Source organism: Delphinapterus leucas, chromosome 5, assembly GCF_059928025.1.
Source record: "Delphinapterus leucas isolate spDelLeu-1000000601 "Yukka" chromosome 5, BTC_Dleu_Yukka2, whole genome shotgun sequence".
NCBI classification, from domain to species: domain Eukaryota; kingdom Metazoa; phylum Chordata; class Mammalia; order Artiodactyla; family Monodontidae; genus Delphinapterus; species Delphinapterus leucas.
In genome coordinates this window covers 96283633-96310151 of record NC_143133.1, presented here as the reverse complement: position 1 = coordinate 96310151, position 26519 = coordinate 96283633, and the positions used below count along the sequence as shown (strand labels likewise).

The 26519-nt window shown below is 40.6% G+C and overlaps 1 protein-coding gene across 1 annotated transcript in view; it reads right to left on the bottom strand.

The window, feature by feature from the left end:
- Positions 1 to 7432: 7432 nt before the first annotated feature.
- Positions 7433 to 26519, bottom strand: part of ENOPH1 (enolase-phosphatase 1) — a 35521-nt gene continuing 16434 nt past the window's right edge. The window contains exons 2-6 of the mRNA XM_022599368.3: positions 19812 to 19913; positions 18169 to 18371; positions 15999 to 16131; positions 13921 to 14044; positions 7433 to 8547 (exon numbers count right to left, since the gene is read on the bottom strand). Coding sequence (XP_022455076.1) covers positions 8408 to 8547; positions 13921 to 14044; positions 15999 to 16131; positions 18169 to 18371; positions 19812 to 19913 — 702 coding nt within the window. The 3' untranslated portion in view covers positions 7433 to 8407. The remainder of the gene's footprint in view (positions 8548 to 13920; positions 14045 to 15998; positions 16132 to 18168; positions 18372 to 19811; positions 19914 to 26519) is intronic.

Genomic DNA, 26519 nt, shown 5'->3' with positions numbered 1-26519 from the left:
TGACTTGCTTTAACCCTAACTATCTCCTGAAGGTCCTATCTCCAAGTAGAGTCACACTGGAGGTCAGGACTTCAACATTATGAATCTGAGAGGGGCCGGTGGGGGGAGGGGGCGAGCCCTAGAAACACAATTCAGTCCATAACCATCTGCCTGGCGGCTCCTTGGAGGACTGGCTCAAAGCGTTTACCTTTATCTTGCCGAACTAAGAATTCTGCCAGTGTTGAGGCAGCTGCCCAGGGGCATTTGTCAAAAAACGTTTAAAGGCAATGTATTAGTCACAGCTACCGGGAGCACTGGCTAACAAATGGGACAAAAGACACACTAACCAAAAAGCATGAGAGGAAAGAGTGGAGAATGAGGTGCTTCGGCAAATAAGGGCTTTGAAAAGCTCTGACATATTCCTGGTGTTATGGGTTGAATTGTGTCTCCCCAAAAAGATTTGTTGAAGTCCTAATCCCCAATAGCTCAGAATGTGACCTTATCTGGAAATAGAATTGTTGTAGATGCAGTTGGTTAAGATGAGGTCATGCTGGAGTAGGGTAGGCCCCTAATCCAATACTACTTGTAAGACAGCATGTGAAGACACAGACACACAGGGAGAATGCCATGTGAGATGGAGATGGAGATTAGAGTAATACATCTGCATGCCAAGCACTGCTAAGGGTTGTCAGCTGTCATGAGAAGCTAGGAGGCAAGGGACAGATTCTCCTTCAGTGCTTCGGTGCTTCCAGAAGGAACCAACTCTGCTGACACCTTCACTTCAGATTTTTGGCATCCAGAACTGTGAGAGAATAAATTTCTATTGCTTTAAGCCACCCAATTTGTGGTATTTTGCAGCCCTAGAAAACTAATACAACAGGTAAATATTAAAAGAAAATATAAATATGTTTGTTGTTTGTAACTCCTTTTTTTTCTCCTATCTGGTTTAGAAGACAACTGCATAAAGAAATAATTATAAATCTATGTTGATAGGCACACAATAAAGATGTAATTTGTGACAACAACATAAGTGTGGGGGGGATGGAGTTACATATGAGCCAAGTTTTATATCCTATTAAAATTAAGGTAGTAGTAATTAGAACTGGATTGGTATAAACTAAGATGTTAATTATAACCCCCAGAGAAACCACTAGGAAAATAACTCAAGAATATAGTGTAAAAGAAACAACAAGCAAACTAAAATGGCGTACTAAAAAATACCTCTTTAACACAAAAGAAGTCAGTAATGGAAGACTGAGGAACAAAAAAGATATAAGAAATATAGAAATCAATCTTGAAGTATATAATGCAGTATTGTTGACTATCATCACAATGTTGCGCATTAGATCTCCAGAACTTATTCATCTTCTAGTTACAAGTTTGTACCCAATAGCAAAATGACAGAAGTAGGTCCTTATCAGTAATTACATGAAATGTGGTGGATTAATCTTCAATTAAAAGGCAGAGACCGACAGAATGGATTTTTAAAACATAATCCACTATACTCTGTTTCCATGAAACACATTTTCAATTTAAAGGTAAAAATAGGGCTTCCCTGGTGGCGCAGTGGTTGAGAGTCCGCCTGCCGATTCAGGGGACATGGGTTCGTGCCCCGGTCCGGGAAGATCCCACATGCCGTGGAGCGGCTGGGCCCGTGAGCCATGGCCACTGAGCCTGTGCGTCCGGAGCCTGTGCTCTGCAACGGGAGAGGCCACAACAGTGAGAGGCCCGCGTACCGCAAAAAAAAATAAAATAAAAATAAAGGTAAAAATAGGTTGAAAATTAAAAAATGAAAAAAGATATGCCATGTAAACAGTAACCAAAACAGGGCTGGAGCGGTCAGAGTAACATTAGGCAAAATAGACTTTTAAGACAGAAACTGTTACAAGACACAAAAAAGTTTATTCATGATAATGTTAAAGGGCCAATCCATCAAGAAGATATGACAATTATTGACATATATACACCTAAAACAAAGCACCAAAGTAAATGAAGCAAAAACAGACAAGAATTAAAGGGAGAAATAGTTCAACAATAATAGATTGAGAATTCAATACTCCACATTTACATTTAACAATGGAAAAAACAACTAGACAGAAGACTCAATACTATAAACCAACTACACCTAGTGAACATCTACAGAGCACTCCACCTAACAACAGAATACAATGCTCTTCTCCATGGCATAGAGGACATTCTCCAGGACAGACCATATGTTAGGCCACAAAACAGGTCTCAAAAAATTTTTAAAGATCAAAATCATACAAAGTATGTTCTCCAAGTACAATGGAATGAAATTAGAAACCAATAACAGAAGGAAATTTAGAAAATTCACAAATATGTGGAAACTCAACAACACACTCTTAAACAACCAATTGTTCAAAGAAGAAATCACAAAGAAACTAGAAAATACTTAAAGATGAACAAAAATGAAAACACAAGATACCAAAATCTACAGGATGCAGTGAAAGCAGTACTCAGAGGGAAATTCACAGCTATAAATGACCATATTTAAAAAAATAAGAAAGATCTCAAAGCAATAACCTAACCACCCACCTTAAGGAACTGGAAAAAGAAGAGCAAACTAAACCCAACACAAGCAGAAGGAAGGAAATAATGAAGATTAGAGACAAATAAAATAGAGAACCTTAAGGAACTGGAAAAAGAAGAGCAAACTAAACCCAACACAAGCTGAAGGAAGGAAATAATGAAGATTAGAGACAAATAAAATAGAGAATCAAAAAACCCAAATGTTGCTTCTTTGAAAAGATCCACAAAATGGATAAATCTTTAGTTAGACCTCATATTATCTCAACTTAAACTAATACTTTTGTTCCCACCACTCCACTGAGACTGCATTTGTCCAATCCAAGGGCCACTGCTATTCTCAAATGACTTGAATTCTTACCAGCACTTGACACATTTGAGCACCCCCTTCTTCATTTGGCCCTCATGCTTCTCTCCTGATTTTCCTTCCTCCAGGCCCAATCCTTTTCCATTCCTTTGCTGGTTTCTCTCTTTAGCTTGATCTCTAACGTTGGAGACTAAGGGCTCTGTCTAGGCCTTCTATCAACAGTCTCTTCTTATGTGCCCATATCCCATAGCTTCTAATAGCATCTCCAGGCCAATGAGCTCACAAATCTGATCTCCAGCCAGGGCAAGACCCTCAGCTCTAGACTTAAATTCAACTGCTTGTTGGTCACGTTTACCCTGGCATTTCACACTTTACGTGCTATGTCAGTGGCACCACCTATCCAACTGCTCAAGCTAAAAGTCTAGAAGTTATCCTACCAAATCCAATCAATAAACAAGTGCTATCATTGTCACCTCTAAAACATACTCTGAATGTGTCCACTTCCATATATTTCCACTTCTGCCACCCTAAGCCAAGCCACCACCATCCTTTACCTTTATTACTGCAATAGCTTCCTATCTTAGATGTAGCAAACTGTCTCTCTGAAGTACCATTTTATTCATGAACTGGAGGTTATAAACCTAAAAACATGTTCCAGACACCCTAACATGTAGAGTTCTGGGTTAGAATCAGCTACTGCCAGTTAAAAGCACTAGCACAATATTTGTAAAGAGAAAGAAGACAGAGGCAATCTTCCTATTGGTATTGCTGTTGGTAAGCGAGGTCACAGAGTACCAGTGCTTGGAGGAAGTTGTAAGGGTTAATTTGGTATTCCAGTATCTGGCCAGCTTTGTGGATATGAGGCACAGTGTCAGTGATGGCAGGATTCCTGAGCTCTGGATTCAACTACTGTGGGAGTCCTTCAGCTCCGTAGCCCAGCCGTAGCCCCCCACTACTACTAGTCTAGTCCTTCCCATCAATTTTGTAAATGTCTCGCTCTTTCTTTAAAACCCCTCTCTGAAAAAAATACCTAAAGCAGTTTCTGCCTTGGCATTCAACCCTGATATATCTAACTGGTTTTCCTGCATCCACTCTTGCCCACCTATAATCCATTCTCCATCCAACAGAGAATTCCCTGAAAAATGTAAATCACATCATGCCATCTTCCATTTAAAATTCTCCAGTGGCTTCCCACCACACCTAGAAAACAACCCAAACTCTTTACTGTGGTACCAAGCCCTAACGATCTGGCTCTGCCCACTTCTCTGATGGCATCCAGCCACTGGCCTTCTCTCAATTCCTGGAATAGGCCAAGCTTTGCCCTAGATCTTTACTACATGCTGTTCCATCTTCATGGAATGCTCTTCCTTCTAGTTTCTCAAATATCTATTCTTTTATGTTTAGATTAGATGTCACCTTCTTTAGCATCCCCTTTGTAAAAAGCCACTCTACCCTAGTTTCTCTGCAGAGCACTTACTGGTGTCTAATTTTCTGTTGCTGTTTATTATTGACTGCTCCCTCCAAAAATGGATGTACCATGAGAGTAGGGAGGGACTTTGTCCCCTTACAGCATACTGTAGATGCTCAATAAATATTTGCATGAATAACTTAGGTAAAATCTGCAAGCAGAGTGAATTTTACTTCTGTTAGAGTTACTCCAATGTTTCAACAAAAACTACAAATTATTCTTAAATATTAAGTTGAGGATAACAGCAGTTTACCATCTAGGCTTGGGTGCTGGGAATTACAAATTCTTTTGGCATACATTACATTCAACTTTGTACTCCAATGGGTTTTTTTTTAAACCCCAAAACAAGTCCATTTTAACACTGCAGCTGGAAAAACCAGCTATCCAAAAATCACTGATTTTTTTAAAATGTGACTTAGGGAACAAGGGGGGAAGAGAAATATTAGTGGGTAGATTTCATTCAGGATTACTGCCATTTTTTCAAAACTACTCTGACTTTTGCAATATCATGTTATGATTTTTTGGGTTTTTTTTTTTGGCTGCATTGGGTCTTTGTTGCTGCCTGTGGGCTTTCTCTAGTTGCAGCGAGTGGAGCTACTCTTCGTTGCAGTGCGTGGGCTTCTCATTGCGGTGGCTTCTCTTGTTGTGGAGCACGGGCTCTAGGCATGCAGGCTTCGGTAGTTGTGGCATGGGGGCTCAGTAGTTGTGGCGCACGGGCTTAGTTGCTCCGCAGCATGTGGGATCTTCCTGGACCAGGGCTCGAACCCGTGTCCCCTGCATTGGCAGGAAGATTCTTAACCACCACGCCACCAGGGAAGCCCCATGTTATGGTTTTTAAGAATAAATATACTCATTTTCCTCTCTTAATGCTACCTCCTAGCTCCCATCTGCTGTGTCTGGGGAGGCCTCACACTTGCTAGTCTCTTAGAGAAACAGCACCATCTGCTGGGCAAAGCCTGCTGTGCACCTGTCTTGGTGAAAAACGCTGGGCTCTCAACTTCTTGTGCCACCATGAACTGGACACCAGTTGGGCTTAGCAACTAAAGCCTGCCTTGCAGAAGGCCAGACAGAAAGCCCTGCTACCACAGAAGTGCTGATAAGATTAGAGACGTCTGAGGCTTCTCTTCTAAGAAACCAACTTGGGTTTTGACCCAAGATTGGAAATCAGTGCCCCCGAGGGAAAGAGTACAACTAAGGCAGATCTGGATTAACAAATAGAAATAACAAGAGCCACAACTTTAAGAGACCTTTGTCCCCTGCATTCTCTGCAGACAAGATGCTGAGAAAATTTAGTAACTTTGTCTGTTTCCGGAAATTGCAGAGGTGAGAATTTTTTCCCCTTTCCCTTACTAAGGATCATGATTTGAACTGGACTCACCTCCTAGCTCACTACCCACTCTCTAGGCATTTTTCCCTTCCTCATGACCAGCCTACTTTATGACTCAAGTTCTTCCTAAGATCCTTTTCCATCACGTTAATTATGAATGCGTTTCCTAAGACCTCAGCAATATTCCACTCACCTTTTTTCCCTTCCTTCACAGCCCACTCTGAGAAACTAAATCTGATATTGCAACTTTCTCTTAATTTTTTAATCTACTTCCATCTTCAGCTACTCAGTATAAACTAGTTTTTCTGGTACCTTTTTTTTTATCATGGATAGTAAATGTCTCTTGCTGTAGACAATGTTAGTGTCCCCCCAAGGTGATGTATTGATGGTGGGGCCTTTGGGAGGCCTTTGGGGCCATGAATGGGATTAGTGTCCACATAAAAGAGGCCCAAGAAAGCTGCTTTACCCCTTCTGCCATGTGAGCTTACTGTGAAAAAGACAGCCATGTGTGAGGGGACAGGCTCTCACCAGACACTGAATTTGCCAGCACCTTGATCTTGGACTTCCCAGCCTCCAGAACTGTGAAAAATAAAGTTTTGTTGTTTATAAGCCACCCAGTGTCTGGAATCCTGTTACAGCAACCTAGATGGACTAAGATACTTCTCCAGCTCAATTCTCTGCTGGCTAGATACTGAGCATCCTCCTTTTCCTTTAATTCCTTTCTAATCTAGTCCCTGGTGCATAATTTTCTTTCTTTCCTTCCTTAGTTTTCCAATTGTTCATTTACTATCATTAAGAGACCCCTTTTCTTTCGCCTTCTTATAAACTTTTTCAGAAACTATATGAAGTTCATCCTTTAATTACCATTTGTGGCTTTACCATCACTTACAAATTACTCCTATTTCTAAGATTTACGTAAATTCATTCCCCTTTCACTACTCTTCTGTATCTTCATAGTCCTTAGATTTCTTCATTAGCTACTAGAAGATAAAAACTGTCAACATAAAATCTTTTATATTCCCTGTCCTCTCATATTTGCAAGGCTACTTCCTTTTCCTTAGTCAAAGCATCCCCAAAATTATTCCTCCAGGATTCATTAGTTTTTCTTGATTAATTAGGAGAATAATTGCCTCCTTCAAGCATTATCTTATATACCTCAAATATAAGATTCTCAAAAATCTAAGAAATCTACTCATATCTTGAATGTTTACTATCCAAATGAAATAATAACCACTAAGGTTAGCCATATATGTATATATAACTCAAATGACAGTCAGTGATTTTCTACTGGCATTCCATTAAAACACACACATGCATATTCACACATATCACAAACACACACAAGATTAAGGCAAAAAACTAAACTAAAATTCCTATTTGTCCACTCTCTCTTCAGTTTCTCTTCTGCTTATGGCAGTAAGCAAACCTACATAAAACTGAGTGAAGGAACTTCCCTGGTGGCTCAGTGGTTAAGAATCCGCCTGCCAACACAGGGGACACGGGTTCAATCCCTGGCCCGGGAAGATCCCACATGCCGCAGAGCAACTAAGCCCATGAGCCACAACTACTGAGCCTGCGCTCTAGAGTCCTCGAGCCACAACTACTGAGCCCGCAAGCCACAACTACTGAAGCCCACGTGCCGCAACAAGAGAGGCCACAGCAATGTGAAGCCTGCACACCGCAACAAAGAGTAGACCTCGCTCACCACAACTAGAGAAAGCCCGCGCGCAGCAACGAAGACCCAACGCAGCCAAAAATAAATAAATACAATAAATAAATTTATTTTAAAAAAAAAACAACTGAGCAAAGAAGAAAATGTTTTTATTAATTACCACATGAAATTGACACGACATCCTATTAGGCTGAACTAGGATAAATAATGCTGTTATAAAATTTACATTTCTCATATCCATTTCAGAGAAAACATTAGATATTAGGGCTCTTCTAGGTCTTATGGACAAATTTCAGCAAACCTTATGTTTTTTAATAGTAAACAGCAGTTAACATATGTTCTCAAACTGTGCTAAGAAGTAGTTAGCAAGGTTAACTCTGAAATCTGTGACAAGTGGCAGGGTTAGGACTGTTTTGTTAAACATTAGGAAGCACATTTCTATTTTAGCTGTTACATTAGTGCATCTTTTTCACTGGTAAGGCAACTGCTTGCTGTGGGTACCACAACGATTAGCAAGTTTCTTAAGTAACAGATATATGATTAATCAAGACTCAAATGAGTTTCCTTTCCCAACTTTGCTCTCTTTTGGAGCAGAAGCAAATAGCTTTGTCATTTGTAAATAGGGAAGGTTAACAGCTTGAAATTCAGCTGCTGTAATCTTCTAACTCACAATTTAAAAGAGGAGTAGATTATTACTAGGAATGTCTTCGAAATACTTCTAGTTTTTAAAATAACCAGGCTTCTGAGTAACTTCTCAAACCTACCTTTCTATTTTGGTACATGACTTGATAAACATAACACATTTGACCTGTATAGTAGTAATTTCTTCTATCAACTATATTTCGCCCTCAATAATGGTTAGAGCTGTGGTTTCAAACAATTTCTACATATAAAGCATCATCTTTAAATAAGTTTCCTTTTCACTGAACTGAGATTCTTTTTCCCACTTACGTGCTTGTGAAAGGTAATTTGAACATACACACACTTACATACCTTATGTATGTGTCTGTATGTATTTTTTAAGTAAGTTACTTTTACCATTAGAATAAAACTAGACTACGGGGACAACTCTGTGAAGACAGTTTGGTCTTCCTTAGAACTCCTCCTCTAGGCTGAGGAAGGCAGGTACAGTTCACTGAAGGACGTGATGAGGCTGAAGTAGGTCTTCTCATCATCTGTTAACCCCGCATTGCCAGGCCTCACCACCACAGCTACGTGCACGTCAGCTTCCTCAGCAGCGCTGGCCTCTGCGAAAATCCAAATATGTGTCAGAAATGGCAGAATATGATGTTTGGGATTTGCTTCAAAATAATCAGAGGGATGTGGGAATGTAACAAATAAGTCTGGTCCAGATTTGGTAACTGTTGAAGCTAAAAGACAAGCACAGGGGGTGGACTTATTATTCTTTTATATAATTTTTAATTTTTCCATAAAATTTTTTTTCAAATGCATAACTAACTGTACTGACAGACAAGGAGGGCAGTGTGCCCTAGACTTCTAAGCTTTATTAAGTACTTATGAATGCACAAAGACAGAGCCATGTCCACAGCTTTCTTCCATTCCCTCCCATCAGTCCTACAGAGAACTGAGCTGTTTCCCAAAGGACAGGCTGTCAGGAATAATACCAATTAAATAGATATGGGGCAAATGGAATCCCAGGATCTAATCAGGCTGAAATACCTACTCTCATACCTGGAGCCCAAACATGTCACAACCCTTGGCTAGACTGCCCATTTTTTGTCTGGCAAATTCCTACTCTTCAAAGTTCAGCTCAAATATTCTACCTTCTAGAGCTACTACCATCTGTATTAGAACATCCTATGTGCTCCATTAACACCCTGTATTTAGTCCTATCAAGACAATATGATTTGACATGTTATTACCTGTTGTCTCTCTCCTCATTGGACTAAGAGTGTTTTAAGATCAGTGACTGCGTGGAAGTAAAAACAGGACTAGTCAAATGAAACTAAGTAAGCTATGTATTTGAGGGGATATCTCTAATATGTCTTGGGTTATGTACCCCTCCTCATTTTGTGTCCATCTGAAAGATAATAGTTAATACCTTGTATTAATTTAGCACCTACTATGTGCCAGGTACTATTCTAGGACCAGAGATATGTGAACAAAACAAAGTTCCTGCTTTCCTGGAACTTCCATTCCCATCTAAATCTTCACAACCCTGAGGTTGTTAGTATTACTATCTCCATTCTACAGATGCAGAAACTGAGAGCTATCAAGTGGTAGAGATGAAATTTGAAATCGTGTGTCAGACTCTGTGGTCCGTGCTCTAGAACAAGGGTCAGCAAATTATGGCCCACCGCCTGTTTTTGTAAACATGGTCTTATTGGAACACAGTCACACCCACTCACTTATGTACTATCTGTGGCTGCTTTTGCATTACAAGGACCAGAGTTGAACAGCTACTACCTGGCCCTTTACAGCAGTGGTCCCCAACCTTTTTGGCACCAGGGACTGATTTCATGGATGACAATTTTTCCACGGACCGGGGTAGTGGTGGGGGGCGATTCAGGCGGTAATGCGAGCGACGGGGAGCGGCAGATGAAGCTTCCCTCGCTTGCCCGCCACTCATCTCCTGCTGTGCGGCCCGCATCCTAACAGCGGATTGGGGATCCCCTGCTTTACCGAACAATTTTGCCAACTCCTGCTCTAGAGCATTGCTGCTCTGAGTGTAGTCCCTGGACCAGCAGTGTGGAAATCACGTGGTAGCTTGTTACAAATACAGAATGTCAGGTTCCCCAATGTGCAACGACTGAATTAGGACCTGCAATTTAACAAATGACTCCTCTGCACAGATAGTAAGTTTTGATCAGAAATTTCAAGGAAGGAAAACTGGCAAGAGAGGAGGAATTGTAGGCAGACATAAAGTACATGTGCAAACAGTAAGAGAATGGACACAGGACACAGGTCTGTGGTCAGAGAGATGGGGCATACTTGGGCAGATAGAGCAAAACTGGGGAAGAATCTGAAACACATTCTTTGCAATTCAGATCTGGTGTAATAAGAAACCCCAGTAGTTTCTCAATCTGTGGAAAACAGCCAGAGCAACGGAATGCATTAATTAAAGGGCAGCAGTACTAAGAAAGAGTAAATGGGGCAGAGCTGTCTCTTCCACCTACCCACCTCCTATGAAAGGACTGTCACCTCCCAGAGCAAAAATAGTGCTCCAAAATCCCCACCTCCGGCAAATTCTGCAGATGCCATTCACTCCAGCAGCAAAGGCATTGCCTTCCACGCACCCCAAGTTCCCAGCCTGGCTGCCTCAAGCACAGTCCTCTGGACCAGCAACCCAAGATCTCAACCACGTTGAGTCATCACGATCCATGTGGGACTTACTAGTGACCGTTCCACATTCAGCCTCTTACCAAGATCACCGTGGGGCAAGTTTTTGTCCTTAAGCATCTATTTGCTCTTTTCATATATTATTGAGACACTTATCTAATAATACTTGTTGACTTCAAACCCTGGACCTCTTTTTTCTTTCCCTCCAAAGGGAAAAGTCTTTCCGTTCTCTCTTTTATATTTGAGTATTATTTGGGATATCAACTTAGTCTTCCACTCTGCCTTGGCAGTGGAAGTCTGGACACGTGCTACTAAAACACAGGATCAGAGACAATAGAAAAGAGCAAGGCAGGCAGCCAGGTGCCTGGCCCTGTCCCAGCTACAGGTGAGCCCAGGTCTGGCCCTACTGCCTAAGCAGGAGTGGGGCTGGCAGAAGATGAACGGCAGGAATAAAACCTCCTTGCAGAGGACTCAAGGGAGAGACAACTTGGAGATTATCTCTAGTCTCTAAAGAGAATAGGAATAATTTCTGGGACTGCAACCTAAGGATATGGCTTAAGTGAAAAGAGAAAGACTTGAAATTATAGATGTACTATGATGGCAACTAGAAAAAAACTGTGGCTAAAGACAAGAATATGAAGAAACTATAAGTGGTCTTCGGGCAGGGGTTACAATTATTAGCGGTAACCAAAAAGCAGGGAATAAGGCAAGGGTCTGGGGATCACAGGTTGAATCATGCATTCAATCCCAGAATGCTTGGGACAGGCTGACTTTGTGGGGAGCTCCAGTCACAAAGCAGATCTCTAATTCTAAGCCTGCAGACACTCACCGTTCAAAATCCTAGCGGAATTAAATATAGGGCAAACCATGGATTTTCATCTCCAACAGCCCTGTTACGTGAATGATTAAAGAAAAGCAATTCACAGGTTAAACCAGCTAAACTCACCAGAAAGAGGCCTATTTCCTTTGCATAAGGAGCAAAACAAAGCAAAAGGTCTTCAAATTATCATTCCTCACACCTTTATCTACACAGATAGTAAAGTGACCTCCCCAGCCCACCACTCAGAGCCCCAAAAAGCCATTCAAGGAAGAGGGTAAAATGTAGCTTTGAATGAGTAAATGGTTTATACACAGAAATATGACAGGCAAACATTTACAGTACACTGACAGTTCAAAGCAGAGGCCAGGTGAAATGGCTATTGGTACATAGGTGTAGCCTGGCCAGCTGGTTACACAGTGAACCTTGAAGCTGTGTGTCCACGCGTCTGTCTCTCACCTTCAGTGCAGTTAGACACGCAAATGCAAAGCTTGCCAGGATGCAGAAAAATAAGATGACAGTTTGTAGAACCCTTGCACTTTGAGGCTGATCCAAACCAGGACGTGCAGCAGGGGCAGGTCTCCGCTAAATCTACTGAGCTTTCAAAACTCAAAACAACAAATGGCTGTGATTTGCTACCATCTCCCTAGATCAAAAATTCCAGTCTAGATTCACCGAGGATTGAAATTTAACAAAGATATTAGCAGTTACTGAATGTCAACTGTACGTCAGGTAAAATTAAGCCTGTCTACCACTCTTTCTCTGGAAAACACATTATGACTTCTTGAAGGCATTAGATGACCTATGCTGGTTAAGATTTTTTTTTTAAACTGCTTCACAAGTTAGTATATATTTGCTTATATGCCTACAGATCGTACCAAACATGATAAACCAAAGCAGCAGACAAAGAATATACTCACACACGCTAGCACAGATAAGATGCCTTTGCCAGCAGCCTGGGTTTGCCTTTGGGCGACATCTCTGAAAAGTCCCAGTGAGTGGGAGTGACTCTAGTTCTGCGACAACGAACAGAAGGGCTGGAGGGAGGAATGTCAACTACAGACTGCCGAAGCTGCTTCCACGGGGCCCAGGAGCCCCTCGGAGCCACCAGATAGGAGAGCACCCCTGCCCTCCGCCCCTTTTCCCTACTTCCCTTCTTGAGCCTGGTGAAATAGATGGAGTGTATCAGAGCGGCTGCACTGTACACAAAGCCCTGTACTATGGGTAAACAAAGGGTAAAACTTACGATCCAAGATGAGTGGAAGAAACACAAATAAGTAAAACTATCCTCCAACACAAGTGCAATTACAATACACCAAAGTAGGACCCGGAGACATGCACAGACTCTAAGGAAAATGACCACAAGATCAAAGGCTGCAGCCAGCTGGGGGAGTCTGGGAAAGCCTCGCCAGCCAGGGGCAGAGACCCCCCACCTCCCCCAGCACCCCCCGACCTCTTCGCCTGCTGCCCCTTGCTTCCTTCTTCACTACCGGTTCCTTCTGTAATTCTCTGGAGGACTCATATTCTCACACAGATAGATGCTTGAGCGTATGCTTTACGTTTGGTCAAAACTGCTCTTGAGGGCTTCCCTGGTGACGCAGTGGTTGAGAGTCCGCCTGCCGATGCAGGGAACGCGGGTTCGTGCCCCGGTCCGGGAAGATCCCACGTGCCGCGGAGTGGCTGGGCCCGTGAGCCATGACTGCTGAGCCTGCGCGTCCGGAGCCTGTGCTCCGCAACGGGAGAGGCCGTAACAGTGAGAGGCCCGCGTACCGCAAAAAAAAAAAAAAAAAAAACCTGCTCTTGAAATCACTTAAATTGCCGATACTGTACAGTATGTGCTGTTTCATACATTCACTCCTTACAGTGATAATGCATGTGCTAACGCACTGCATATCATATAAAGAGGGCCATGCTGGGTAAAAAAGATGCCAATCTTTAAACATGAGATCCATGTGCAGTGAGGCTGAGGTTTATAACATGAGGGGCGCCCAGGGCCTGAGCCCATCTGAGGGAAGGGTGAAATGAGGTTCCTCCTCGCTGAGGGGCAGTACTCATCAGCCAGCAGGAAAATGAGGCAAAATCGCTCCAACTACAGACTTCTCTCTCTCTCTCTCTCACTTTTTTTTGCTGAGGGTGTATAGCTGATGTCACTGCTGTTAAGTACATTTGATGCAGGTCTCCTGTGACTTGACTGTGCTGGACTGGCCACACACCCACCCTCATACTCCTGGCTGCATGCTCCTTCCCACCCTTACCGCTGGCTGCCTCTGTTATCTCCCCATTTCATGTTAAAAGGAGAAAAATTCATCTTTCCAATGCCACTTCCCCCAAGGATGGGTAGATGGAGAGGGAGGTGGGTTGGCTGTTTCACTGTTTCCTTTTATAAACCTGCTTCATTTTCCAGGGCTACCCACATAAACTTTCCTTACGAAGGCAAAGCGTGTGCAGTGCCAGGCTCGGCTCCCACCCTGGAGCGTACAGTGCAAGAAGTCAGATTACTCACCTCGGGTAACGTCCGTCAGAAACAAGATGTTGTTGGTTGAGCACCCAATGCTGCTGGCAATCTTTCGATAACTCTCACTCTCCACTTTGTGTCCAATCTTGGTATCAAAGTGACCGTCCACAAGCTGGACACAGAGAAGGGGAAAGAACGATGCTACTAACACACATGCAACCCAGCCCCTCTGTCTCTCATCCCTTTTCTCTGAACTACTCGACAATCATAGTGACTTCATCCACTCAACAAATATTCCCTGTAAGTCTACTTCATAGAGAATTTTATGGAAGCTACAAAAAGTAAATATAAACTAAGGTTTTATAGAAATAAACATTTGGAAAAAGAAAACTACCAATTCAATGTATATAAGATCATTTTATAATCTTGGCCTTCTTCCCTTAGCATTAATTTTGTATCCAAAATCTTTTAAAATATATATGCCCTACTTCCTATCCTTAAAACACTATATTCACTCAAACTACTTGTTAGACTGGGTTTCACCCGATGAAAGGTTCTCAACATTGTCCTTTTGATCCCAGAATGACCAGATTTCTCTAACCTGCCTAATTAGTAAGCTATTACTTTACTTTCAAGAAACCTTCATTTTCTAATTAAAACATTTTAAAATTCTACCCAAGAGCTCATATATACCCTTGACATCTTAGAAATAATTGGGGTCAAATATATAACTTACTAATTTAACCAACAGTCATTAAAATAAGTTCACATTTAGGATCAGCTATTACGATGTGATCTTTCGAATATTTTCAGAACTTTTCACAAACTAAAAATAAGCCCAACAAAGATAAATTAAGGTAATATTAATGTTGTGATTTTTAAAGTTAATAATTGTTTTGCATATTTTCTTTCTCTCTGAAGTCTGCCTCACACGAAGCAAGTGTAGAATAAAGTTTTATTACTGAACTCAGAGGGTAATTACTGTGTCCTGTCTACTATCACCTGATTGTCTATTTCATCAGAGAGAGCAGAAAAGAAACTTATATCTGTATTCAGAGGAGAATAGTTAACAAGCAATTAAAGGGTTTTACTACTGATTTAATATTTGACTTAGAACTAAGATGAAAAGCAGGAAAGTAAGATGAGACTATGACAATCTCCAAAGTCAAAGTGTTCTCTGCACATGGTAGAGGGTCAATAAATATTTATTTAAAAGAATAGCTGGCTGAGTAAACTACTGTGAATCACTAATTTCAGCCTGTATTCAGTTAGCCAGCATTTCTTTTTAAAGTCCTAAATGTAGTCCCTTTTTCCAACGACTACCCTGTCTTCCAGGGGACGTAGGGACTGTGGGACAGAAAAGCTAGCAAGACTTTTCTCAGGTACAAGGAATGTTAATAGGAGACCTTAAGTAATCACTGTGTAATAACATGCCCAGTTCTCTTACAGAAGAATGCTGAATCTGCTAAAATAAAATCTATCTCTCTCCAAAGTACCAGAAACAAATGAATCCACCATGTACTCTCCTGCATTCAAGAAGTCTGTGTGCCCTTTTGTGAGGGATAGTGGCATGTGCCACTCTTTTACATCTTACCTAATACTTTAAACAACCAAAAGAAGCCATTAGTTTCCTTTGCTTTGGGTTGATGATTTTCTAATACTGACAAGATAGCTGATTTACAAGCTAGCTTAGGTCTTATTTATCTGTGAGATATATATATATATATATATATATATATATATATATATATATATGTGGTTCTAATACTACTGTCATCAGAATCACTTAGGGTAGATATTTGAAAATGCAGATTCCCAACCGTAGCCCAGACCTTCTGATATAGATTTGCCAGGAAACAGGGCCCAGGGATCTACATTTTTAACAAACTCCCCAGGTGATCCTTATGCACAGCAAAGTTTAAGAACCCCTGATGCAAAGATTGGTACCACAGCTACATTTCACCCTTCCACAATGTATTCCCCAGTTTTTCCACTTCTTTTTTACAACCTGCATAGCATATGTAAATGCAATTATCTGAATGCTGCTTAGCTTATAACTTTAGCACTCACATTCACTGTTTTATGCTTTGATGGTGTCAAAAAAACAAAGTAATCGGGTAACTTACCTCAAGAATATCTCCCTCTGTAGAATGCCCAAATAACAGTTTCTGTGCCTCTACACTCCCTGAAGAATAGATATACACCTTCATTCCAGCCTCTCTCCATTTCCTGACTGCTGGAACCACATCTTCAAAGAACCTAGAGGGAAGACCACCAAGTTGAAATGAAGGAACATGTTATCCAGCCAAATGAAAACCAGTCAAATAGCTGCCACAAGTTTCTCTACTTGTGTCCAAATGGTGGCCAGGAAAAGCACCTCCATGAGACTGTGAACTCCTGCAGATCTAATGAGCGTGTCCCCAGAGTTCCAGCGTCACAGTAGATTAGAAGCAGTAATTTAGGTCGAGGGGAGAAGAGTTTTTGACAGACAGCCACACTAAGGACAGTAAAAAGTGATTACAGAAAAAGAGATAAAATAAGAACGGAATTTTTTTTTAAATTGAAGTATAGTTGATTTACAATGTTGTGTTAGTTTCTGGTGTACAGGAAAGTGATTCAGTCATATATATATATATATACACATATATGTATCCTTTTTCAGATTCTTTTCCATTATAGTTTATCACAAGATACTGAATACAGCTCCCTGAGAAAGGGATTTTTTGAATTGCCAAGAAATTCAAAAAAGCAAACAACAATACTAGTGTACTGTCGTGTGCCTTTGATATAATTCATGACGAGAAAAGGTTCAATTATGTCCAGTGTGCCTTAAGAGAGCAGGGAAATGCTTTTAGAATCTACACCCAAACAATTAAAAAAGTGTTTGGAGGCTCAAAGCTATTAATCTTTGATTAGCTAGAAAACAGAACTACGTTTCTTGAGAACTAAGAAAACCTTAGGTTTTACTATACAGAAAAAAAATTATGTAACAAAGCAGTTAACAGACATGTGCCATTTCACATTAGCTAATCAGCAATGATTCCTGACAGTCTTGTTCACCAACTCTACAGTGGACAGCATCACAGGAGATGGGTGAAAAGAGGAGTACAAGAAACTTGGGATGTGGAACCAGTCATCTATAAAAGATTAACTGGAAAACGTCAGAGAAGTCTTCTACTGGATGAAACAACATTGAACAAATTGAAGAAAAGGGATTAGCTACTAGTTCAAAACAAGCAGTAACTGTTACTTCGTATGTTACTTTGCACTCAGAGACAGGATTAGTCCATGTTGAATTTGCAGACTGTTATTGCTCCAAAGCAGGGCTTAGAAGTCAAAGATGATTTATTTCAAGTCCTTGGTTTTATAATTAAGGAACTAAAACCAGGAGAAGGATGGGCTAACTCCTGTGAGCATCATCTCCTGACTCCAATACTTTGAGTGTTTTACCAAGTGAACTAACTGATATTTATTTCCACATCACTGGCTTATCCTGAAATTCTAAAGCATCCTTAAAAGGTGGAAGTCCCTTGTAAAGTACATAAGGAATGGCATCTCAGTTGACAGAAAAACAAAAGAAATATAGACAGCTAGTAACAGTCTTGGATCTTAGGGTTTACATCAGGCAATGCCCTGAACTCCTTAGGGGCAGCAACTTATTAAGATTTCTTAATATAGCAACATAGGACTCACGAGTCTCCTTCGGCAGGAGTGCTCTTAGGAACCCCACAATCAAGACTCCGAGGTCTGGAAGTTGCTGTAAGAGCACAGAACAGAGTGGCACTGCTGACACGGAGTAACCCCACAGTGACGGGGTGCATAATTTTATAGCATTCTTACTTCTCTAACAGAGCAGAAAGCAGGTAATCTAACTTTCAATCCTGGGAAGCAGCCCAACAGTGCTGTCAATCATACACTAAAGGTCAGATATGACTTAGTTCAAGGAAGTTGCCATTTTCTAAGAAGCTGGTTTTTTTGTGTGTGGGGTTTTTTTTTTCTTTTTTATTTGCAGTATAGTTGATTTACATCTAGGAAGCTGTTTTAGACTTGAGTTAAAAGTCTCCAACCATCACACAAAGCCAGACACGGGCCTGGGGGATTTATCTGGGTGAAATGCTTTATCGCAGCTTTGAAAAAACAAAACAAAATAAAACACTCACTTGTTGGAATAAAAAGAATGTTGATTTTATCTACTTTGCAAATCATGCAACTTACACTGGAGAGAGAGGACTAGTGGAAAATGTATTTGCTTTGGTGGCTAGTGAAGTGTTTAGAGTCACTTGAGGAGCTACATACTCTGCTTTCATGCTCCCAGCTTTGAATGCCGCCCTCCACATGTGGCCCTGCAGCTGTTTCAGCGCCGTGGTCTTCCGGTCCAGAGACATCTGCCAGCACACGTTATCTACCACGGCCTGGATCATCCGCTGCAGGTCATCTGCCCCATTCCCGGATGCTGCTGGGATCGGAACAGCCCCATCCAGGTGGGAGTCCTCTTCAGCCTTTAAATCATAAAAAACACAAAATTTGTTTCTTACTCACTTTTAAAAATATCCCTTAAATGATACCTGAAAACTAGCAGACCAACTTTCTCCAACCACCATTAGCACCGAGCCCTGTTAAAATTAAAGTATCCTACGCTTTGGGACTGATATGAATGATTCCTAAAAAAAACTGGATTATAATTAATAAATTTACCTCTCCTGTATCACTAAAGCTGAAACTTAAACCAAGAGGCATGTTGTGTGTGAGAAAAGAGATAGCACAAAATGATAAAATGTTATAATAAGACCTGGTTTGTTGATTCACTTACTAGGATCAACAAACCAGGACTTCAATTAAATCAGATCATTTCCTCTGCACTATAACTGAGAAAGAAATAAAGAAAATCTCAGTGAAATTAGTTTATGCCTCGAATTCAATGAAAAGAAACTAGTGAAGCAATGTCTGGGGTTGGTTTACATTCAGTCTCCTGCAATCTCCCACATCTTGCAAAACCCTAATAGCTATTTAGAAGCTGTTTAGCCTATGACAATGCGTATGTCCAATCCCTAAAGACTCAATGATTTATTTATATGCTACAGTGAGGGAATATGTATGTATGTTTCAACAACAGGAGTTGAGACAACAAAAAAAGGTAAAGAAGGGAGTGTTTCAGACTAACCCTGAGTTATCTAGAAAATTCAACAAACCCAAATGCCCCATGCCTCAAAGGATGTGACTCTCTTTCCAATCCTAACTTCTAACATTATAGAATTTACAGAAAGCCTTCCACATTGTCCAATGTAGAAAATTAACTCAGAAAAGCCAGAGAGTTAGCTCTGCACAGCACGTAAGACCTTTGCCAATGAAGCAATTTTAATAAGAAAAACAACAGATCGGGAGTTCCACAGCACACGATGTGGAAGGAGAAAGACTGAAAACTGGGGAGGGATCAAAGTAGAAAAAAGTACATGTAACGAAGGCGAAGGCAGGTATGAAGGCTGGGCTGAATGTAAGCTGGGGAGAGAGGTATGTGAGGGCCCAGGAACTCTGTGGAGGGGCAGCAGGGGCTCACGCCATGAGGAGAAGCGAGTGGAGAATGAGGTGATGAAGTGTTATCACTTGGAGACATTAATGAAAAATATGATCAGATGGCACAAGACCCTTTTGCATTCCACCCAGAAATGACTTAGTTTTATAAATACATGATATTTTATGCAACTGAAATAGCTCCAGAAAGAGGCAATTGTAGAGACAACAAACTGCCATTGATGTCATTATATCTGGCCTTTTAATTAGGTACTGTGAATTCCTAAGCAGGCAAGTCACTACTGTGTCCGTGCCCTGTGAATCCAGAGCACTTATTTTAAAATATGCTCAGAGAATATTCTAAGTCTTTAGGCATCCTCAGTTCTAACACCCTTGGGAATGTAGAAGCAATGGAATAGAAATATCCCAACCTGTTTCCTCAAAAGATTGATATCCTGCTGGCACTCCTCTTCTTCCCAATGTGTCTGCAGATACTCTTTAACATTTTCTTTGATGTAAGGAAATAAAATGTCCTGGATAAAAGTGCAAAAGAAAAAAACAAGAATTAGCTTTAGTGGTTTGCATGAGATCAAGTTCTTCAACAATCTCACCTTAGCTAATTCTAGCAAATAAGACAATGAAAATTTCATTGAAAATATGAAAATTGGTGCTCCGGATATAGGAGTCAGACGGAGACTGAGAAATAAACGAACTAGATCGAGAGTCAGCACCTACAGCCTGTGGGCTAAATCCAATCTTCTCCCATTTTTGTAAATGAAGTTTTATTGGAATGTGTCCACACTCATTTGTTTACAGGGTGTCTACGGCCACTTTGGGGCCACAATGCAGAGCTGGCCACAATCCAGCCACAATGCAATACTTGTAACCAAGACCATATAGCCCTCAAAGTCTCAACATTTAGTATTCAGTCCTTTACAGAAAAAGTTTGCTGACTCAAACCAGATGGCTAGACTATACATCCTTGAGGGTAGGGATCAAGTATAGCCTGCTCACAGCTACATCCCCATTGCACACCACAGTACTTGGGACATGCACATAACTCAAATATCTTGTGACAGAATGATGTCCACGTATGACATATGTTTTTGTTGTTGTTGTTTTTTAAATTAATTAATTTCTTTCTTTATTTTTGGCTGTGTAGGGTCTTTGCTGCTGCGTGTGGGCTTTCTCTAGTTGCGGTGACCGGGGGCTACTCTTCGTTGCAGTGTGCAGGCTTCTCATTCTGGTGGTTTCTCTTGCTGCAGAGCATGGGCTCTAGGTGCACAGGCTTCAGTAGTTGTGGCATGCGGGCTCAGTAGTTGTGGCTCACAGGATCTAGAACACAGGCTCAGTAGTTGTAGCACATGGGCTTCGTTGCTCAGCGGCATGTGGGATCTTCCTGGACCAGGGCTCAAACCCGTGTCCCCTGCATTGGCAGGTGGATTCTTAACCACTGAGCCACCAGGGAAGTCCACAAATGTTTTAAAAAAACACCTGATCACGATGATTCTTTCTTGGAAATCAGAATACCTACAGAATTACCCTATGTATTCTGATGTGCAAAACAATTCAGAAATAAATAACCTGTCAGTAGTCCATGCATTGGGAACATGATTTTTCTTAGGTCAAAATTTTTACATCTACTTGCAATTGTAGTGTATGTATCTTTTCAAATCCAATTTGACACATTCAGGAAAATATTAGTGTCTACTATATACTAAGATATGCTATGTATGTATGTATCTTTTCAAATCCAATTTGACACATTCAGGAAAATATTAGTGTCTACTATATACTAAGATATGCTATGTATGTATGTATCTTTTCAAATCCAATTTGACACATTCAGGAAAATATTAGTGTCTACTATATACTAAGATATGCTACTGCGGCATGGAGAAGGGGATTGAAAAGATAAACAAGTCACAATCCCTTTTCTCAATAAGCTTCTGAAGAATCTAGTGGGGGTGATGGGGGATGGAAGGTAAACAGAGAATTGTAACATGGTGCAATGGGTGAGACAGAGTATGAGCAGAATGCTGCACAGATCCGGGGTGTAATGGCCCTGCAACAGTCTTAGCAATAATCAGTCTGAAAAAACAGAAAATAAATATATGCTCTGAATAGAGACAACAGGTATACAATTCAGAGAAGGACTTACATTTTAAGGGAAAGTCTATAATCAAGTGGAATCCAAGAAGTCTGTTTATTTAAATTGATTCACTCATTTATTTATTTAAATATGCACCAAATGCCCAGTACAGGGCAGGCTTTTGTGGCAAGGGCTGAGGATATAATTGTGCACAAAACCCATACATGATCCCTAATCTCAAGGAGCCAAGTAGCAGAAACAGACATTAAAGTTAAGGTGGTACTTTAATAAATGGTACAGACGAGAGGTACATAGTACTACTAGGGCATAATAGGAAAGTTTGACCTAGTGAGGGAGGTCAGGGAAGGCTTTGCTGGAGAAGTGACAACAGAACTGAGATCTAAAGCAATGATTCTGAAAGTGAGATTCAGGACCCCTGAGGTCCTGAGACCCTTTTAGAAGGCTCCACGAGGTCAAACTATTTTCAAAAAAATACTAAGATGTTATTTGCCTTTTTCACTTTCATTCTTTCAGGAGTGTACAATAGTTTTCCAGAGGCTACACAGGTGTGATATCACAACAGACCCAATGCAGATATGAGAATCCAGCTATCTTCCTAGCCCGTTTATAAAATGTAAAACAATGTCTAAAACAGTATTCTAACCATGTTTTCCAAAACAAACAAAATATTCTTCATAAAAATATATTATTTATTAAAGTTAACAAATTAATAGGGTTTATTGTTTAAAATGAATAAATATTTTTAAATTTCTCAGTTTTAATTGCTAATATGGTAAATGTTGATCAACATAACCCACATAGGGCTTTCCTAGTGGCACAGTGGTTAACAACCTGCCTGCCAATGCAGGGGACACGGGTTCGAGCCCTGGTCCAGGAAGATACCACATGCCGCGGAGCAACTAAGCCTGTGCGCCACGACTACTGAGCCTGCGCTCTAGGGCCCGCGAGCCACAACTACTGAGCTCGCGTGCCACAATTACTGAAGCCCTCATGCCTAGAGCCCGAGCTCCGCAACATGAGAAGCCACTGAAATGAGAAGCCTGCACACTGTGACAAAGAGTAGCCCCCGCTCGCCGCAATTAGAGAAAGCCTGTGTGCAGCGATGAAGACCCAACGCAGCCATAAATAAATAAATAAATTTATTTTTTTTTAAAAAAAAAATATATATATAACCCACATAAACAAAAGTTCTTTGGGTCCTCAGAAATTTTTAAGCGTGTAAAGGAATCCTGAGAATAAGAAGTCTGAGAACCACCAAAGGTGGATAGGACTAACCTGGAGAAGACTAGAGGAGAGAATGTAACACAGAGAGAACAGTGTGGGTAGGGAAAGACTCCCGTAGTGTGCAAAAGGCCCTGGAGACAAGCAATCCTCTTCCCTGCAGAGAGGGCTCACTAAATGTAAAAATAAGAATGGGCTCCAATTCACTAAGCGCCAGCATGTGCTACTGCAGGGTCATTTGTGCCAAACGGCACACCCGGCTTCTTCTGGTTAGTACTAACCAGTAGCAGCCCACCACCCAGCTTTGTGCTGAAAACCACTGATCTGTGTCTTCTCCCTCTCTTCCCTTTCCGCTTCCTCCTTATTACAAGCTTCTGCATCATGAGATTTTCTTAACTACTGCTACAATAGAGTGAACAAGGGCAAAAAGAGAAGAAAGAAGCTGGCAGAGGGGAGGGGGTGGGGGGATGGGCAAAGTAGGTGAAGAGGTACAAACTTCCAGTTATAAAATAAATAAGGCATAGGGATGCAATGTACAGCATAGGGAATATAGTCAATAATACTGTAATAACTTTGTATGGTAACAGATGGAAACTAGACTTATCCTTATTTTGTAGTGTATAAAAATATCAAATCACTATGTTGTATACCTGAAACTAATTTAATATTGTAAGTCAGCGATTCTTCAATTAAAAAAAAAAAAAGAGGAAGCTGACAGAAAACTTTTTATTTTATTTCCTGCTAACAGGCCTGGGGGATGACATGGTTAGGACATAGTTAATAGATCATTATGAATAAAACCATGTTTTTTAGTGTGCATAGAATTTCCCTGACTGGAACAAAGGCTTGGCTCCATAATTAGAATTTTTTAACACTTCAGAAGACCCAATTCTAAGTTCAACTTAAATTGCACTCCCAAATGAAAATATACAACACAAGAAAGTTATTTTGGATTTTTTTTTAATGGTAGGACTGAAGTGTTTACCTCTCTTCACAATACGTTTTTCAAATTTCACCTGCCCTAGTAAAAATAAAGGAGCCATTCAGGCTTCCCTGGTGGCGCAGTGGTTGAGAGCCCGCCTGCTGATGCAGGGGACACCGGTTCGTGCCCCGGTCTGGGAAGATCCCACATGCCACGGAGAGGCTGGGCCCGTGGGCCATGACCGCTGAGCCTGCGTGTCCGGAGCCTGTGCTCCGCAACGGGAGAGGCCACAACAGTGAGAGGCCCACGTACCGCAAAAAAAAAAAAAGAAGCCATTCAATTTTGCTTGTTCTCATGGTGCATTCCAGTAAGTAATGGATCACTCAGCAGATTCAGAACAGTGTGATCAGGCAAAATTTTCAGCATACTTGACACAAACGCTTTGTTTAAGCTCCATAAAATCTCATTTTTGATCTTAAAGAAGGAAAATGAAGAGCCAAGATTGACAGCTTTCCTTTTCTGCAAGAGATTCCTTTTACTGGGCTGATATACTTCTGATTTTCTTGAAATACTCGGTTTTCTCAGCATGCCCCTCCTCATTCCTTGCTTTCTCCCACTTAGCATCTCTCCTGCACTCATGCACTGTGGCAGGACTGCAAACCCACCCCCACTTGAGAGTGCTATCTGAGAAGATGCAGCAGAACCGAAGGCGCACATACACAGCGCTTCTTCTCCTAGGCAGACACACATGTGCAGAGAAGTAAAAAAAAAGTTTACTGTCCCACTGGGTATGCTGCAAAATAATTGGAAACAACCTAAATCGTCATCAGCTAGAGAATAAACGGGTATATTCACACTCTAAAACATTACATAGCAGTTAAAAATGAATGTTCTAAAATTGTATTTATCAACATGAATATAAACTCTAACACATGAATAAAAGTCTAATACAAAATGGGATGTGCTAAGGGCCTCGGTTATAGCTGTAATGTTCTATTTCTTTAAGATCTGAAACAAACATAATATGAAGGTTTAATTAGCTTTGTGGTTGGTGCATAGTCATTACATTAATCTTTATCCTTGCTTGTTTTAAAACAAACAAGCCACCTTTGATCCCTCGTCCTACACCTTTCTCATTTGGTCCTTCTCCTCCAGCGCCCAGCCTCCATTACTCCCCAACTCCTAAGCAACTGGAATATTCCCCAGGGAAAACTTTTGGTCAGATTCAGGGCCACCCAGTAACTGAAGAGCTGAAGTACTCAAAAAATTTCTAAACGCATGCAGTGCTGTATTATTTACTTTGTGCTTCACAAAGTTGAATTTCCTATAACCAGCTTTATTGGTACCAAGAACAATTCATGAAGAGCCTGTTAATCCTGAGAGCCCAGGTCCTTAATCTCTGTGGAAGAGCAGATAAAGAGTACAGACTACAGGCAGCATGCCAGGCTGGGCTCCTACCTCTGTCTTTTACTAGCTGTGTTCAAGTAACTTATCCTCTTTGAGCCTGTTTTCTCATCTGCTAAACGGCAATGACAATACCAAGCAAAGTCACTGCAGTCATTAGAGATAATCAGATGAAAGCACCCAGTACCTTACCACTAATTATATACTCCAGCACAAACATTTAAACTGGGCAAGGATCACCTTTACCCCAATTTAGTGATAAATAATTGCAGAGAAGTCCCCAGAGGATAAATCACAAAGACAACCAACTCATTCATTCAACACTTACTGAGGACCTATTGAGTGCCAGACATTTCTGATAACAGAGTTATAAACCAGAGACCCTCTCCTCAGAGAACTCACAGAAATAAAAGGTCAAGATTTCAAACAATTCTAAGCTTTTAGGAAAAGCTTTAGAAATTACTTTAGAACTCCTGGTCATCCAATTTGCCTCTTTCCTCTATCCATAAAACTCCCCTCTGCACTAATACACAAAGGCAGGCAATGAAGCTTGAACTTAGTATAACTGGAATTGGCATGCTAGCAGATCGAACAGTCTATTTTAGTGCAAAAGTGTTACTGCATAACATAAAAGTACATGGGGCAAATAACTAAATTGTGAAGATTTTATCCATTCTTTAAACAGACTTATTGAGCATCTATCATGCAAAAAAAATGCCTTCAATTTGCTTATTTTTAAAAGCCAATAATTATATCATAGCCTGATATGTACTACGATACCAGGTAAGAATGCTCTAAAAATAGACTTTTTAAAGTTAGTACTTATTGCCCAAACCTGCCCATTGAAAATTTTCAGGCTTTAAAATTAATTCCAGAAATAACTGTGATGATAAATACTTTAACTTCAGTTATAGTTATAATCCATTTATAGATAATTTCAGAATTCTATAGTATGTAAAAATGCTACAATAAACCCAGGATTCTATAAGCATGTAAATATTTTTAGTTCACCAGTCACCTACGGGGTTGTTACAGTAGTACATATAACAAAAGGCTACAGAACTAAATGAGAGTACTTGTCTTTCAGGGGACTATGATTAAATTCCACTAAATGTTAGATGGGATACTCTGCAAGCAGAAATTTATTATTCTACACAGCTCAACGACAGCATTCTGAAAAAGCTCCATTAGGGCTACAATATTTCTGACGATCTAATTAAAGAAGTTGCCTCATAAATGTTCAGAAGTCCAAATATGGATTTGCTTTATGGTCAAGTGGCTGTTTTAATGAAAATGTCATAGAATCAATAAAAATAAAATTGTTGCTATAATATTTACTCAAGTCTCCTTTGAAGAAAATGGGTAATAAAAAAGTAATGGGTAATACTACTGCTATTTAAAGAAACTATTTTAAAAGGTTTCCAAAGGAACCACACAGTGCAAATGATTTACAGTATTTGAGAACTTAATATTTTTCCA